Consider the following 18,892-nt stretch of genomic DNA (forward strand, 5'->3'; position numbering starts at 1 on the left):
CCCCTGGCTGAAATCTACCCCCCTCCCTACACCCCCCACCACTGCTGCAAAACATAACTTTTGATATAGGAATGTGCCTTATGTGGAAGAGCCCACATAACTTTTTCATCAGCCATGGAGAACTATTTGTATTAAAAAGAAAGAGAGGTCTAGAAAAATCAGGTGTCCCAAATGTCTTAGACTCTCCTAGATCTTTTGTTTGTAAAATGTGCTTCCCCTCCCCCCCTTCTCACCTCTCTTAAACAGATTTTCAAGCCTGGCGACGGGGCACCCAGGGCTGCTCACGGGGGCGGGGGAGGACCGCCGAGCCAGCGGCGTCGCTGGTCCGCGGAACCCGCTCCCGCCCCGCCTCCAGTTTCCCGCGCTCCGTGCGCATTGACCGCCCGCGGGAGTGGGCAGGGCCCGACGAGCGAAGCCTGGCGCCTTGGGGCCCAAGACGCGCCCTACGCCGAGCGCTGGGAGTTGCGCTGGTGCTGTGTGCGCGCCGCCTGCGATGCCCCGGGACCGCGTTCCTGCCGGGGCCGCTACCCGGGCGGCAGACGCGGCCGCAGCGCCAAGCGCCGTTTCCGGGACGCCCCCGGTGGCGCCGGCCAGTGACCTGTTGAAACGGTAAGCGCTTCCTTTGCCTCCTGGTCTTCTTGCCCTCGCTGGTGCTCAGGGACAATCGGCGGTGGGTCAGAAAGCTGGGTGGTGGGCGGGTGGATCCGTAGGGTGGGCGCCCGGGCATCGTCGCGGCTTGGGGTTCAGGGCCAAATCACTCCGCATCCCCACTCGTGATTGTCACTCCCCGGTGTTTGGCGCTGAGCAAGTGGTGTGTGCGAAAGCTCCTGCTGGTCAGGGAATAGCAGTTTAACGCCTCACGAGCACTTGTTGCTTGGCTTCGCAGTGCTAGCAACAGTTCGAGTCTGGACAGGAAGGGTGGACGCGGCGGGGTGCGGGCGGAAACTGGGAAAATACGATTAAGTAAACGATCATTTATACTGCAGGGGAATTGGGGCGTGGCGTTGGGGTGATAAAGGGTCATCAATTGGCCTCCTGTTCTCTTCTAAGTCAGTGAAATAGCTGACGACGAACACGAGCTCTTTCCAGATTGCTCTTAGAGGAAAAAAAAAAACCCTTGTAGAATTGCATAATATGCTGTATCTCATCCAAAAATACTTTTTGATGTCGAAGTAGTCACTTTTGACTGCAACATTGACACTTTTTTTTTCCTAAACAAGTTTTGAGCATTTTTATTTTAAGAGTAACAGATTTTTCATTAAAGGAATTTCTCAAAGTACAATAAGTACAAGAAAAATAAGAGAAGCCATACATAGTGTCTTGAGTCATCAATTTTGAACGAATCCCCTACCCTCCTCCCCTTTTTGCTTAGGCTTGTTTTTACAACAGCATACCCACGTTCCAGATTTTGGAACGGTGTAAATAGCGAGTGAGTCCCCGCCCCCATCCGGCTGGAGTGCGGAGGGAAAATCGGCCAAGCCACGGAGCCTCGCTAGGCCTGCAGTCTCGGGACTGTCCCAAGTTCATTGCAGAGGTTTGCGTGTTCCAAGAGTCACCAGGAAACTGAGCTGCATACTTAAGACACTGCTCACGTTTCAGTCTGGCGGGCCCTTTGTTGTAGCAATAACTCTTTTCACCCATGTGGCCTGAGTCTTTTCGTTGGAGCAGGCTGAACAGACGTTTAGAGTTGAAATGAATTGGTCTGACAACCTAGTGCCAGCGTTGTACTGGAGAGAGAGGGAAGGAGGGAAGGAGGAAGGGAAGGAGGGAGGGAAGGAGGGAGGGAGGGAGGGAGGGAGGGAGGGTGGGAGGGAGGGAGGGAGGGAGGGAAAGAGACTGAACTGATGGGAGTGGAGTGTGTGTGTCCCCGAGCTGATGGGGGGGGGGGTGTGTATGTGTGTGTGTGTGTGTGTGTGTGTGTGTGTGTGTGTCCCCGAGAATGACGGACAGTTTGCAGAACGGAATGCTCTAGTGTTACATGCTTCTTGGTGCTGGTTTCTAGGTCCCAGTTCTGGTAACATTGATTCGGCCAGCTTTGCCCTTTCCCAAGTTTCTGTTGGTTAGCTTGAATCAAAAAGCAGTGCCTTTGGCCCTGGCCCTGTAGTTCAGTGGGTTAGGGCATTGTCCTGTTATACCAAGGCTGAGAATTCTATCCCCAGTCAGGGCACACACAAGAAGGAACCAGTGAATGTATAAATAAGTGGAACAACAGATCAGATGTTTCTCTCTCTCTCTCTCAAAAGAGTGCCTATTTCTTACCCCATTAAAGATTAGTAAAGGGGATTGCTGCCCTGAGAAAAAGGTGCTGGAATTTAGTGTGCCGCCTTCCGAGGATCAGAAGATTATGGATTTTTTTTTTTAAATGAGGGCATATAGGAAACTGTAGAATATTGTAATTATTATTCTTGTTAGGGGGTTGGAAAATAGAAATGCTCCTCTTTAATTCAGTAATGAGGAAAAGTGTAAGTAGCTTAAATGCACCCTTTAAAATTGCAAATGCTGCTGTGAATTCTCTTGTAAAGTCAAAAAACACCCTTAATTTATCTTTTCTGTAAGTATATTTTTGCATAAGCTTAGAGGACTGCAGTAGTGTTTTGCTCTCCTTGGTTGTCAGGATTCTTAGTGACTTCTTATTTGAATTTCAAGTGTGTTTTATGGAGAGAGGTTAAGAAAGAAGCTATAAAATGTAGTAATTTTTTTCCTTTTGCCTCTGGGGACATTTTGTGGTGGCCAAGAAAACTTATTTAGTACTTATCTATGAGAATAGTTTAAAGTATTTGTGGGGGGTTGCTTTTTTTGTAAAATGTTACATTTTGTTCATTAAGGTTTCTAGAATTGTATACTGTGCTGTATCTGATCCAAAAATAGTTTCTGAATGCAATATGGACACTTCTGTTTCTTAAATAATCAGTTTGAGCTTTCTTATTTCATGGTAATAACTATCTTTATTAAAGAAATTTTGAAAAATAAAGAAAAATTTAAAAAAGTGTACTATTTGAATCATCAATTTTAAAAGATTGTTTTTCCCCCAGTATACTTAGGCATGCTTGTACCCCCAACTACATTTTCAGATTCCAAATTTGGAATGGTGTTAGTGCGCTGAATGTAGTTTCTGGGAGTTGGGGACTTATAGGTTGTACTAAAATTTTTAGTGTTCTCCATTGAAATGTCAGCACCAGCAGAGACTATTATGGGATTTCCTCCTCCAAGAAAATGATGTGATGATAAAACACTTTAATTATTTTGACTATTATAAATGGTAACATTAAATGCTGTGATTTTTAATGACATTAAGTTAGAAGGCTTTGAGAACTTGGGTCTGTCATCTCTCATGACATGTCATTGCTCAAAGAGCTCTTTTTCTTCTTTTTCTGAAACCTCTGCGTTTTTCTTGCAGTTGTCATTTTGATATCAAAGTTCATTACCCTCTTTTTTGACTTTTTGACATGTTGCATGTGCAAAATTTTGCAGGTTGAGAACTGGGGGTTCACTGGGGTGTCTGAAGACTCACACTGAATCAGTAAAGCATCCTCTAAGTACTGCTCTTTATATTTACTTCCTCATTAAGAGTTAATTAAGTCTTTGGAGGGCATTTTGCCCATACTCATTAAAATTCTTGAATGGTTAGATATGTTTTTACCCAGCAATTCCATTTCTAGGAATTTATTCTAAGGAAATAATAATTGATATGTGCATAGGGTTGGTTACTGGGATGTTTGCTTTAATGTTATTTATGATGATGAAACTTTGAAAACAATGTCCCTAAATAGAAAAATGATAAAATTGATCAAATAAATCAAATCCTAGAATATATACTATAATAATTCATCATATTCATATGTTAATTCATATGATACTATAATGCAAACTTATGCAGCCTTTACCAATAATGTTGTAGAAAAAAACTGACAAAAATCAAAAGGTGGTCATAATACGATGTCAGGGTAAAAAGAATAAATTCTTTAAAAGTGTGACTATTTTTCTACTTTGGTTAAAAGATACATAAAAAGATTCTAAAGATTATACCTGATCTAATATTCAGCCTTGGAGCTTTGAGGGAAATCCTTCTGCATGATGAAGTTCAAAAACTCTTGAGCTACATTGAAAGGAGAAAAAAAGGAAAAGCTATATTCACATATCTAGGCATTGAAACCATTCTGCTTTTGAAATTATCATCAAATTCCTGCAGATGAATGGAGTGTTTTCAAACATCCCTGCTTATCCACAAGGCTTACTCCTTTCTATTTTATTTGAGCCTTTATAATCTTAATATAGGTTAATAGATTTATTGTTGTGAGTATTAAAAGACTGGCAGCTAGGTGCTCAAGTTGACATGTAAGAGTGCAAGTTCAATATGTGTGATATGATTGCATTGTAGGTACATCAAAATGTTAAAAGTAGCTATCTTGCTCTGGCCAGTGTGGCTTGGTTGGTTGGAGCGTCAGCCCATAGACTGAAGGGTCGCAGATTCGATTCTCTGTCAGAACACATACTCCTGTTGCGGGTTCAATCCCCAGTGAGGGCCTGTATGAGAAGGAAGGCAATTGATGTTTCTGTCTCACATTATTGTTTCTCTGTCTCTCTCTTCTTCTCTCTATGAAAGCAATGAAAATATATCCTTGGGTGAGGATAAAAAAAAATAGTTACCTCTGCAGAGATGAGATTTGGTGTTATTTATTTTCATTATTTCTCAAAGTTTTGGAAATAATAATATTTTAATTTTGTACTAAGATGAGGAAGAATGACTTAAAAGAAAAAAATCTTTTTTGAGTAGGCAATAATTTCGCAGCATTAAAGATCAAGAAGGAAAAAAGTATACAATGGAAAATCTTCCTCTTCCCCCTGTTCCTCATCTCCTCAGGTTGGTCTGATCTGCTAGCCCTGGGTAATCATTATTATTGGTTTATTGCATATTCTTCTAGAGATAATTTAGGCATACCTAAGCCAAAACAGATTTACATTTTTTCCCTACTTGACTGTTATTTGCAGTTTTTTTCATTGCTTTTTCCACATGACAGTGTATCATAGAGATTTTTTCATGCCAGTTCATAGATAGCATCCTTAATAGAAGGTTTTTTTCCTAAAAAGTGATTAGCACAGAAAGAGAATATAAAAAGAAGATAGACCTTGGTCAAAACGCTGAAGAGACAATTAAACGAAAAGTTTTCTTCATGGTTTGACTGTTGAGTACAAGGCTCTCTTGCTGAGTGAAGAGGAGTGACTTGGAGTACTTGAATAGAATGTAAGGACTTGTAAAACCTTCTGGTTTAATTAGTTATTAAATTATCTTCTTCAAATTTTACTTTAAAACCTAAATAGTAATATACATCATTGAAAAAATTAAGCAGTTCTTAAAAATTTACCAAAAATATAAGACATGTTCATCCCTCTTTAGTCCTCGTTTATCTCCTTGGAAGCAACTACTCTCAACTCTTTTAACTTTTTCTTCTAGTATTTACCTCTGTCTTTCCAAAAGTAAACTTTATAACTACTTCTTGACTTTAATGACTTAGATATTATTTACTGACCTATTTTTACAAATTGACAATTGATAAATTAAGGTCAAGATTGAACTCTTTTACTCCCTCTCTCTCTTCTACTTCTTCCATATTTTCAATTGAGATTTTGTCTCAATATTTAGTTAAATCAGTAGTTAGGGTTTTTATCATTATAACTAGGTAAATATTATTACCCTTTGAGTCAAATGATAAACTCAAATGATAAACAATAAACTTGTTTCTTTTATTTATCTAGTTTTCTATCAGCATATGGTTCATTTTTTTCCCCAGAGTTCAAATCCTGTTATGTGCACAAACAAATGCATGAATCTTTCAAGTTCCTTTTTTGCCCTTAAGACTTTGTTCCTGTAGATCTCATTCTTCATACTCTAATCTGTTCTGGTTCTAGATTTGCACTGATCTAAAGATTAGTATCTTTGATGAGATAAAAAAAAAAAAAAGAAAGATTAAACCCATAAGTAAGAATTGGATGTTATGGGAAGAAACAATTAGTAGAAGAAAGTCCTCTGTGAAATTAAAGTTCTCTAATTTTGTGCATAGCTATTTTCCTAGGACTTTCTTTCAACTCACTCTTGGTTTGGATCCTATTAGCTAGATCCTGGTTTGGTTTTGTGTACCCTGAGAAAGAAGATAACTGTCAAGAAGGGTTCCTGGTGGCTAACTGGACTCAAATTTAAAAGTGTAACTTAGCAGCCATTTTTAAAGAGGGGCCTCTCATGCTAGCTACACTTCAAGGAGAAGCCTGCCTCCCACACTGAACTGCTTGTCTGCATGGTTCCTGACATCTAAACGAGCCCTATAAAGCAGTTCCTGGAATTGTATTTAAACCAGCTTTCCCCATTCAGGTAGAGCTGTGCAGCTATATCCCAATCAGCATCTTCACAGAGCAATCATAATGGCTCCATTATGGCCAATCAGAACAGTGCTTTTTGGACCAATCAACCTTTGAGGATTTAGTGTCCTCCTTTGCATGAGGACAGACCAATCAGGGCCTCTTAACAGCGGTGCTGTTCTCACAGTTGTGCTGTATCACAATTGAGCTCTTTGGGTGGAATATAGTTTTCTTCACCACACTCCAAATTGGGGATTCCTGTTGGCATTAGGAATTGGCATGGGCCATTGGGTGACAGTTTACTCAGTCATTTGGGTGAAGCACTTAGTCCAATTAATTTCTAAGAAAAGATAAAATTTCTAAGTTCCTGTATGTCTCAGAAATGTCTTTATTCTACCCTTACACTTGAATTGTAGTTTGCCTGAGTATAGAAGTCTAGGTTTTTCCTCAGAATTTTAGATGTAATTTTAGTGTGTCTGTGTCAGTATTACTGTAAGGAAGTTGTGTTATTAAGTTTCATATACCTTTGTTTATAGGGTGGTTTTTCCTTTTTCAAAGCATTTAGAATCTTCTCAATGGTATTCTGCAATTTTGTAATTTTATGAACTTGATGTGATTCTTTTAAAAATTTTTTGTGCTCTGTCTGCACTTGGTGAGCCCTTTCAGCCTGAGGCCTCTTTTTTCCCTAGTTTGGTGAAATTTACTTTAACATTTTCTTCCTTTCAATTTATTCTGTTCTCTCTTTTTCTTTAGGTGGATTTTGGATCTCCTGGATTGATCCTTTAACTTTTGTGTCTTCTCTCTCCTGTTTTTTATCTCTTTATCTCTTTTTTCCCCAACTTCTCTGTGCAAGTGTTTCAACTCTCAGTTCCAGCCCATCTCTTCTGAATTTATTTTGATTATCATATTCTTAATTTTATAGGGCTCTTTTTTGTTCTCTTGTTGCTTTTCATAGCATCCTCATATTTTATAAATGCAGTGTATGTTCTTATATTTTTAAAAGTATTAATTGTAGGTTTTTCGAATTTCCTTTTGGTTTTTTTTGTCGTTTCTGTCTTTTGCAGTCCTCTTTTCTCTTTGGCTTTTCACTTTCTTCAGGGAGAAGCCTCCAGTTCTTTGCAGTGTGGGATGTAATCCTGGGTGTCAACATTCTGGGAGCACAGCCAATGAAGTTGAATATATTGAGAGTCCCCAAGACCACCCCCAGGTTGAGTGATTTACTAGGAGGACTCACAGGACTCAGCATGTAGTCATACACACAGCTATGATTTATTACAGTGAAATGCTACAAAGCAAAATCAGCAGAAGGAAAATAAGCATGGGGCAAAGTCCAAAGGAAACCAGATACAAGTTTCCAAGTGTCTTCTGTAGTCACATAGGATGCGTTGAATTCCTCCAGTTTTGAATTGTGACAACATATATTAAATGTTGTCTGCCAAGGCAGGTTATTAGAAATTCAGTGCCCAAGGTTTTTTTTGTAAACTGCTCACATCACATAGGCTCCCTCTGCTTACCATGTGCCAGATTCCCACAAGGAAGGCAAGTGTTCAGCACAATCCTCATTGTTTATGCAAACTATGTTACACCACTCTTGTGAGTTAGGGAATGGTGGGAAGTGTCTTGAAATCAAAGTTAACAGGCAACACCCAAGAGCTAACCTTGCAAGTGGACCTTTCAAAGGATAGGAGTCTCAGGCCTGCTATGTGAATTCTTTTCTGCACAGGGACTGAGGGTCCCACTGTTTAATATATAGGCTTTCACTTAACCTCCTTAGCTTCTGCCTGTGCCTTGTCCTTGCCTTCTACTAGTAACCTGGAAGCCAGAGACTCTCAACCTGCTGTGGAGCTGACAAAGTTACCTGTCTGCAACAGGGTGGGAGACTGGCCTGAGGAAGGTGGTATCCAAACGTTTTGTGTTAGTAAACCATTGCTGTTCACTTATCCAATAACTAGATGAGTGGTTCACAAAGTGTGGTCTCAGGGGGTTCCTGAGACCCTTTTCATAATGGTACTGATATAATATTTGCTTAAAAAACACTGTCTTGCACTTGAAGAGCATCAAAATAAGTAGGCCTCAGTCATGTGTTCTGTTTGGAGACACAGCTTTGTATATAGTCAACCATTGCACAGTGTAGTGGGAATAGTGCAATGTAGAATCACAGAAGAGGGGCAGTGAATTCTGGCCAGGAAATTAATATTTCATTGGGTATGTTGATGTAAGAATGTCCAAACTTGTAGAAAATTTTTATAAAAATTTATTTGAGCCAAACAGGCTATGCCTAGAAGTAAGATCTCAACAGACTGAGAAAAATACTTCTCAGAATGGCAGGGAGAAAGAAAGGGAGAGAAACATTGCTCAGTTGCCTCTTGTAGATGCTCCGACTCAGGACCTAACCCGCAACCCAGGCATGTGCCCTGACCAGGAATCAAACAGCAATCTTTTGCTTTGCAAAATGATGCCCAGCCAACTAAGCCACACTGGTCAGGCTCTTTTTCTTTTTTTTAAAGAAAAAAGATTTTTGTGTGTGGAAGCATTTTGTGTATGTGTGGAAGTAAAGAACATTTCTATGTTTGAATACAAAGTATATCTGGGTCAAAAGAATGCAAATTGAGATGCCTTCTGAAAATCAACCATTTATGGTATGCACCATAACTAGTCTACAGAAAAGATACAATAGGGTTTGCTTTTGAATGGGAGTTAAATAAGGCATGCTTCTATGATATGTAGTTATTTATGGTAAAAAATAATTCCCAGGCATCAATATCTTATGTAGTTGGTATGGTAAATTTCTGAACAGTGCCTTTTGATTAAAGCAGAAATTATGTACCTTAAACATAAAAAAATATGTAAATGAATGTTAATATAGTTGGAAATGACTGGTTCATAGAATATTGAAGATACATCTAAGAACTTAAAAGGTGGGTCACATTACAAATTTAAATTATTTATGGCATTTTCAATTGTAGCTCATGAAAACACATATATTGAATATCGCCCAGCCAGCCGTATTTGTGGAATCTGAAAATTCTAATGAGTTGAAAAACTTTTGGATTTATTGCCCATGAAAGGGCCAGTACCAAACAACTGATTTGTGTGTGTTAGAAAAATCTGCCAAGAACTTCCAGTGAAGAGGGAGGTGTGGGTAAACATGGCTTGCCTCCTCGCACAACCACATCAAAATTACAACTAAACTATAGAACAACCATCACTCAGAACCATCAGAAATCAAGTTGAATGGAAGTCTGACCACTGCAGAATCAAAGAAACCACATCCATCCAGACTGGTAGCAGAGGCAGAGAGGCAGAGACACAGAACGGGCTGGTCCTGCACCCATGTGTGGTAGATAAAAATTCGGGAGGGATATCTCCAGAGCAAGGGGTCCCAGCCCCACTTCAGGGTCCCAGCCCCACGTCAGGGCCCCAGCCCAGGGTTCTAGCATCAGAAAGATAAATTCCCATAATTTCTGGCTGCAAAAACTAGTGAGGATTGAGATGGTTGAAGAAACTTCTGGATTCCCAAGCAGTTCCCCTAAAGGACCCAAATATGGACTTAGACTTCCCTCTGAGCTCTAGCACCAGGGTAGCAGCTTGAAAGGCACCAGTGATATACAGGGAGGAACTGAGTTGTCTGGCATTAAGGGAGGAGCTGCGGGACAGTTTTCTCCAAGCAAGAAAGGTAGGCAGAGGCCATTGTTCCTGTTTTGAACCTTCCTACTATGGAGCCACAGAGCCGGCAGACAGGTTGCCATATCAGAGACCCCACCCACCTGGCTTAACTATTTGCCTCTCCCTGGTTATTCTCTGAGGCTCCGTCCCACCTAAGCTGTTAATAATGGCTTTTCCATATGGAAAGCTGGTCTGGGCTCAAGCTTCACATCTTCCTAAATCCTTTCAAACAAACATCAGTGAGCTACCAGCCCCTATACCTATTGCTAAATGGCCCCACACCAGGTAAAAGCAGCAGCCAGCCTAGGTTCACAGCTTGGCTTCACCTGGGAACCTCGAAGCCCAACACAAGAAGCAGCCATCTGCAGATTCCTTTGTAGCTCACGCGGGGTGGCTCTAGGCAAAACACAGGTGGGGGCTGACTTTGGCCTGCACCACCCAGGAAACCCCAAAGCCTGTGCACCCAGTGGGCAGCTAAAATTATTGGCCTAAAATTATTACAGACCATGCCAGAGCACCATCACCCTGCCTCATCTTCCATGGAGGGCGGAGGCTGGTAGTCGGTGGTCAGTGGCCAAAGCCAGTCTTTGTAGCCGACTGTCCTGGGTAAATCCCTCCTATTGACCGGCCAACAGTAATCAAGGCTCAACTATAAGAGGAAGGTGTACTCAGCCCACACAAAGGGTGCACCTCAAGTACTCAGCTTGGGTGATAGGGGAGGCTGTGTCACTGGGCCTTACAGGACACCTACTACATTAGGCTGTGCTACCAAGACATGAAGTCACAGCAGCTCTACCTAATACATAGAAACAAACACAGGGAGGCTGCCAAAATGAGGAGACAAAGAAACATGGCCCAAATGAAAGAACAGATCAAAACTCCAGAAAAAGAGCTCAATGAAACAGAGATAAGCAATCTATCTGATGCAGAGTTCAAAACACCGATTAAAGGATGCTCAAGGAAATTAGAGGGGACCTCAACAGCATAAAAAAGATCCAGTCAGAAATGGAGGAGACTCTAATTGAAATAAATAACAATTTACAGGGAAACAACAGGAGAGTGGATGAAGCCGAGAATCAAATTAATGATTTGGAACATAAGGAAGCAAAAAACAACCAATGAGAACAACATGAAGAAAAAAGAATCCAAAAAACTGAGGATAGTATAAGCAGCCCCTGGGACAACTTCAAGTTGACCAACATTCGCATCATAGAAATGCCAGAGGAGAGCAAGAAATTGAAGACTTATTGAAAAAGTAATGAAAAAAAATGTCCCTAATTTGGTGAAGGAAATAAACATTCATGTCCAGGAAGCACAGAGAATGCCAAACAAGATGGACCCAAAGAGGCCCACTCTAAGACACATCATAATTAAAATGCCAATGATTAAAGATAAAGAGAGAATCTTAAAAGCAGCAAGAGAAAAGCAGGTCGTTACCTACAAGAGTGTTCCCATAAGACTGTCAGCTGATTTCTCAAAGAAACTTTGCAGGCTAGAAGGGATTGGCAAGAAATATTCAAAGGCATAAAAAGAAGGGATCTACAGCCAAAATTGCTCTACCCAGCAAAGCTATCATTTAGAATTGAAGGGTAGATAAAGAGCTTCACAGACAAGAACAAACTAAAGGGGTTCATCATCACTAAACCATTATTGTATGAAATGTTAAAGGAACTTATTTAAGAGAAAGAAGAAGATAAAAGCTATGAACAAAATGGCAAAAAAATACATGTCTATCAGCAATTAAATTACAAAACAAACTAAGCAAACAAGAAGAACAGAGACAGAATCATGGATATGGAGAGCATTTTGATGGTTGTCAGATGGGAGGGGGTGTGGGAGACTGGGCAAAGAGGTGGGGGGATTAAGAAGTACAAAATAGTAGTTACAGAATAGCCATGGGGATGTAAAGTACAGTATAGGAAATGGAGCAGCCAAAGAACTAATGCTCATGGTTCATGGACATGAACAATGGTGTGGGGACTGCCTGAGGGAGAGGGGGTGCTGGGTGGAGGGGGACAAAGGGGAAAAAATTGGGACAACTGTAATAGCATAATCAATAAAATATAGTTTAAAAAGTATCAAAATTTAATAAAAATGGGTACAAATATATCAGCTTGATTATAGACAGTGGTCCTGAAATAGTGAAAAGTTGCGGCTAACTTGGATATTGATGACATGTTGAATAAAACATGGATTTAATAATTGGTTTATTATAGATTTTACTAGTAATAATTTTAGGCCAAAAACTTTAAAATATTAATTATCACCATAAACTGGATACTGATTTTTTAACTTCAGCTGTCTCAAGGATTTGCAGGATTCATTGTATACACAACTCTATTCTTCTATATGTAGTTTAGTCTGAAAATGCTTTTTTAACTGTTAAATCGATCTCTGCTTGTCATTCAAGGGAAATTTTTTGACTCAGTTTACCAGTAAAGAGTGTCAAAGATTTGTCTCTTTTAGTTCACATTTATAGCTTGTCTAAATGCTGCCAGCATTTCTTTACAGGGGCATTCACAAGTACTGTCATATTTATATGATTCAGTTCTCCTATTTGTAGTAAATATATGTTTTCTGACAAGATTTTTTTTTGATAAGGAATAATGTGGACCACTTTCATAAGGAATAATCTGGATGGCTTTCATATGCTGAAGTTGGTTTCCAGAAATTGAAATCATGGCCTTGGTCCTGGCTGATGTCACTTAGTGGATTGAGTTGCTGGCCTGTGAATCAGGGGCTTGCCAGTTCGATTCCCAGTCAGGGCACATGCCTGGGTTGTGGGATGGGTTCCCAGTTGGGGATCTGCGAGAGGTGATCACGCATGGATGTTTCTCTGCCTCTCTTTCTTCCTCTCTTCCCCTCTCTCTAAAAATAAATAAAATCTTTTAAAAAATGGCCTTAACTTCGTTCCCAAAATTATGGAGTTTAAGACTGAATTCCAAGGCATGTTCTTTGATTTTATACTTTATGAAAATGTACTAACATTTCTCAGTTAATGGCAATAATGTGAAATGGAAAGCTACAAGTGAAAGTATTAAAAACTAAATATAACATCAGAGCACTAGGATTTTGCAAATACCTTTGAATTACCCTAAATTCAAAACTCATTATGCAAAAATTTCATCTTTTTAAGTGGCTGTGTATAAAAGGAGTTGTTTTCGCTTATGAAACAATTTAAAAATTACTGCTCTTTGTTCGAGGATTCAGGTCTGAATTCTCTATCTCATGTTGCAGGCAACTGTTTGACATTTTGGTGCAAGGAAAAGAGTGTCAAGTTTTTGGCTTTCGATCAAAGGTGTTATGAGCTACAAGAAATATTTAATAATTAAGTGTTCCTGTTTTCTAATTTGTATTTTTTGAATTTCAAATTTATATTCTTTAATATCATAAATGCTTGTTTGTTGTATGTCTAAATCATAGTTCATTAAATATTTTGATTTTATTTCTCACATTTGAATTTTCTTTTATCTTGATCTTTTCAATTATTTATGTTACCAACTTGTCCCCATAGGTATTTGAGTTTGTGACTCTTGCCATAAGTGAAAAGTAAATTTTTAGTTATATCCTTAGGGAACATGCCTAGGAACCTATTCTGGTCACATCTTCCTAATTAATTTTATGTTGTTACCATTTTTTCATTAACTTAGGCACTGAACATATATTCATGTTGTCCTGTTTCATGGTGGCAGTTTTAGAAAATGAAAAATAAAAATTCTTGCTTATTTCAACATTGTGAGTACCTATTAGACAGCCCCATTATCATGTAATAAGATTTCTTTTCCTTCACCCTTCAGTCACCTTCTGTAGAATCTCTAATGAGAATTCCCTGTGAAAGTTTCAGGGCAAACCATTAAAAAATAATACCCATTAGATTTGATAGGATCAGAGGATCCACCCAGACTCTGTTTAGGCATGTAATTCTTCTGTTCACATGAGGAATCAGAAGCTGTGCTATAACAACTCCTGAGTTTCAGTTGTTGCCTCATTGAAATTCTTTGGTTTGGGAACAGCTGTCTGCCGTGTGTGAGAAGCCGCCTGGCGCTCCCCTCTCCCTGGCAGTGCTATCCTCATCCTGGCTCGGATGCAGCTATGGCTCTGCCTTCTCAATTGCTTGCTGTGTGTTGCGTTCTCATAGAATTATAGGCCTTAGAGGCTCTCTAGTAAAGCTTTTAGACCACAGGAAATTTTTTTTTTTTTAATTTCCCAAACTGTAGCCCAAGGAAAACAGAGAAAAAGAGGACAATGAAAAACATTTTTTTAAAACAAATATTTTTCTAAACCTTAAACAATTTATAGGCACTGAATTGTAAGGGTAATATATACCAAAGTTCAGTGTCTGTTTGGGTGTTTAAATTTTAACTTTGCTTAATGTTTAGGAAAAAGAGTATTCATTTAAAGAAACGATAATATCAAGGGGTAAAATGGCAGCTCTTCACTCTTCATACTTCCCCTTGCTACCTTTTGATCCTTCTTTGGGGTCAGATAGGTATAGTGGGACTCATGTTTCTAAATATGTTTTTCTTTGGTTCTCAAGTATGGTCTCTGTGCCAGCAGTGCTCAGCATCGCCTGGGAAATCGTTGGAAATGAGGATCTCTTGGAGTCCTCAGAAGGAGAAACTCTTGGGGAGTAGGATGGGCAGCAACATGTGTTTTAACAAAACTTTAGGTGATTCTCATGTATGTAAACTTTGAGGACAACTGCTCTATGTAACCTGAGTTTTACCTAATGTCATATTTGTACATGAAAGCCTATAAAAGTTTTCAAACTCCTTTAGTGCCTTCCTGCTTGCTTTTTATTGCTTTGGAAGTCTAGGACAAAATATATTGAATATATTGTGGTAAACTGTGGACCTTTATCCCAGCGGGTTGGGACTTTGTGGTAGCTACAGTCAGTTAACTGCCTTAAATGACAACCAGTAATTGTTGAGGTAATGGGTAGATAGGGATGACTTGGACACTTCCAGAAGTTAGCTAGATCTGGCATCCCAGGAACTATTGATTATAAGGAAACCTAGTTCTGAAACTTGGCCAAGAGCAGTTATTCTCATCTTGGTATCTTAATGTAAGTAATCCACTGGAGGAAAATAAAAAGTCTGAGTATATGGCTTTGTATGTGAAATAGTGTGTTCAATTTGTTTTATTGTGGTGAAATGTGCATAACATGAAATTTACCAATTTAACCATCTTGAAGTGTGTAGTGTCATTAAGCACACTCATGGTGTTGTGCAGCCACCAGCATTATAATTTCCAGAACTTTCCTGTGGTCCCAAACTGAAATTCAGTACCTGTTAAGCAACATCTACCCATTCCTGCCTCTCTGTAGCCCCACATAACCACTATTTTACTTTCTTTCCCTATAAATTTGACTATTCTAGATTCCTCATAAAAGTGGAATAGTGCAATTCTTGTCCTTTTGTGTTTGGCTTTTCACTTTGCATAGCGCCTTCAAGCTTCATACTTGTATCATGTATCAGAATTTCATACTTTTAAAAGACTAAGTAAAATTCACTTGTTAAGTTCCCAAATTCTAGCCTAAGGAAAACAGAGAAAAAGAGGACAATAAAAGACATTTTTCTAAAACAAATGTTTTTCTAAATCTTACGTAATTTGTAGGCACTGAACTGTCAAGAGTAATGTATACCAAAGTTCAGTTAGCATGTGAGTACCATTGGGTTGTTTCCACCTTTTGGCTGCTGCAAATAATGCTGATACAAACATTGGTATACAAATATCTGTTCAAATACCTGCGTTCAGTTCTTTTGAGTATAAACCTAGAAGTGGAATTGCTAGATCATGTAGTAATTCTACATTTTTTTTTGAGGAACAGCCATATTGTTTTCCACAGCTACTGTATTATTTTACATTCCAACCAGCAAAACATTACACAAAGGTTCCAATTTTTCCTCATCCTCACCAACCCATGTTATTTCTGTTTTTCTTTTATAATGGCCATCCTAGTGTGTGTAAGTGGTATCTTGTTTTGGTTTGCATTTTCCTAATGGTTAGTGATGTTGAGCATCTATTCATATGCTTGCGTATTGGTTATCTGTATATCATTTTTGGATAAATGTTTATTCAAAGCCTTTGCCCATTATTTTAAGTGGATTGTTTACAGTGTTTTTTTGTTTTTGAGTTGTAGTAGTTCTTTATCTATTCGGAATATTAATACTTTATCAATAATACAATTTGCAAATGTTTTGTTCCATTCTGTGGGTTACCTTTTTACTTTGCTGATACTGATGCAGGAGAGAACAGAGGAAGAACTCTGAGACTGCGCTGCTGTTGCTGGCCGGTGTCTCAGGTCCTGGTTGCCAGGCAACACATTTTATCACTTAGGTAGAAAAGATAGTAAATCAAGGCAGGGAGGAGGAGGAAGACTGTCTTATCTGTTGACTCAGCAGTCCTGAGTCCAGTTCAATAAGATTGCCAGGCATTCTGAACAACACATGCAAAACTATGATAGTGCCCTTGAAAGTCTGTGTGTATTTTCTCCACTAGCTGGGAAAAGGAAAACCTTGAGTCTGTGTATCCATTCCAAGGCCTGGAAGGGGGAAGGGGAAGGGAGTCCACAGTGCCCAAAGAAAAGCGCATAGAACAATTTTGGTTAGTTGCCTGCCTCCTGTCACGTATACAAAATAAACAAATGGAGGCTGGAGCAAGGTAAGGATTTGGGTTAACTAGACTCCCACGCATACTTACGTTTGGGTAGTCACATCACCCCAAGGGAAAGCTAGCACCACCTTTTCCCGTCTATCAATATGTAAACTTCTTCACCCCCAGCCTACCAACTATGTAAGTCTTCAGAACAAAGGACTTGCTCTTTTGGCTCTCTTGCTACATGAGGGGCTCCTGGCCAGTCGGCCTCTGGCCACTCTCTCTCTCTCTGGCCCCTAGGATGCTGGTCACCAGGCCTCTGGCCATCCTAGCTCTTGCCACTCTTGCTTTTGCTCTCCCATTAGAACTTAGCACTAATAAACTTTGCCTGCATGCTAATAGGTGTGCTGATCTGTACCTCTTTACTGCATTGGCAAGAAGAACCAGGTTTGTCCTATTAACAGTGCTATTCTTTGATGTACAAAAGTTTTTAATTTTGATGAAGTCCAATTTATATGTTTTTTACCTCTTGTTGCCTATGGGTTGATTATGTAGATCACTTTGGGAATTATTGACATTTTAATAATTTTAAGTCTTCCAATCCATTTATTAGTTAGTGTTTTCATTGTGAAAGGATGTTGAATTTGGTCAAGTACTTTTTTTGTATCAATTAAGATGATCATGTGTTTTCCCCTTTATTTCATTTTATGAAGCAGTATTATCTTGATACTAAAACTAGACAAAGAATACCAAAAAGACACGTACAGACTGATAACCTTTGTGAATATATATGCAAAATTCTTAACAAAATATTAGCACATAGAATTCAGCTAGATATGAAAAGAATTATACATATGACCAAGAATTATACATATGGGGTTTATTCTGAGCACATTAGGCTGTTTTAATGTCTCAAAAATTAACTAATAATCACCATATTAACAGGGTAAAGAAGAAAACCACATAGTTATATTAATTGATATAGAAAAAGCATTTGAAAAAACCTTAACATTCATTCCTAATAAAAACTCTCAAAAATAAGAAGAGAGGAGAACTTTCTCAATTTGGTAAAGAGCAGCTACAAAAAACCTACAGCTAAAACCATAATGGTGAAAGACTGAATGATTGCTCTTTAAGATCGGAAACAAGAACAGTGCTGGAAGTTATAACAGAGAATAAAAGGCATTCAGATCAGAGAGGAATAAATAAAACTGTCCCCATTTGCAGATAACATAATTGTTTTCATAGAAAATCCTGAGGAATCAACAGAAAAACTCCTGAAACTAATTTATGAGTTCAAGAAGGTTGCTGGATACAAGAAAATTATATAAAAATCAATTGCATTTTTAAATGCTAGCAATGAACATATGGATGCCATAATTAAAAATACAATACTATTTATATTACTCTAAAAACTAACTACTTAGATGTAAAGAATTTATATGCTGAAAACTATACAATACTGATGAAAGAAATCAAAGATGGTCTAAGTATTTTGTTAGAGAAAAATACTGTAGATTAGAAGGCCCTGTGTAGCAAAGATGCTGATCCTCTCCAAATTGATATATACATTTAATGTAATTCGTATTAAAATCTCAACACTAATTTTTGTAGATATAGACAAGATGATTCTAAAGTATATGGAAAGGCAAAGTGACAAGAATAGCTACAAAAATTTTGAAAAAGAAGACTAAAATGGAAGAATTCTGGCTACCTGACTTCAAGACTTACTATATATAGCTACACAGTAATCAAGACTGTTGGTATTAGGGAAAATATAGACAGACACAGATCAATGGGGCAGAATAGAGAATCTGGGTAAACCTACACAAATATGCCCAGCTGATTCTTCTTTTTTTTCTTAATCCTCACCCGACTATATTTTTTTCTTATTGAATTTTAGAGAGAGAGAAAGGGAGAGAGAGAGAGAAGCCTTGATATGAGAGAGAAACGTTGATTGGTTGTATCCCCTTCTCACCAACCCAGGATGGACCCCTCAACTTTTAAATGTACAGATCAGTGTTCCAACCAACTGAGCCACCCATCCAGGGCTGCCCAACTGATTCTTGACAAAGATGCAAAAGCAGTTCAGGCGGGAAAGACACGTTTTTCTTTTTTTTTATTGTTGTTCAATTACAGTTGTCCCCACTTCCCCCCACCCTCATTTTTCTCTCCTGCCCTATCCACCCTCCACCTCCCACATTGAATCCTCCCCCCTCCCATTGTCTTTGGCCATGGGTCCTTTATACATGTTCACTTTTTTCAACAAATGGTCCTA

General features: G+C 39.0%; 1 protein-coding gene across 3 annotated transcripts in view; it reads left to right on the forward strand.

Annotated features, from left to right (window-relative positions):
• Positions 1-389: 389 nt before the first annotated feature.
• ZNF638 (zinc finger protein 638) overlaps positions 390-18,892 on the forward strand; it is a 137,659-nt gene continuing 119,156 nt past the window's right edge. For 2 of the 3 annotated variants that reach the window (XM_054586828.1, XM_054586830.1), the window contains exon 1: positions 391-609. In XM_054586828.1, coding sequence (XP_054442803.1) covers positions 494-609 — 116 coding nt within the window. In that variant the 5' untranslated portion in view covers positions 391-493. Of the gene's footprint in view, positions 610-18,892 lie in introns of all 3 variants that reach the window. The other variant, XM_054586831.1, reaches the window with a different exon arrangement.

Source organism: Pteronotus mesoamericanus, unplaced genomic scaffold (genome assembly GCF_021234165.1).
Source record: "Pteronotus mesoamericanus isolate MK-2021 breed Mesoamerican mustached bat unplaced genomic scaffold, CSHL_Meso_final contig_98, whole genome shotgun sequence".
NCBI classification, from domain to species: domain Eukaryota; kingdom Metazoa; phylum Chordata; class Mammalia; order Chiroptera; family Mormoopidae; genus Pteronotus; species Pteronotus mesoamericanus.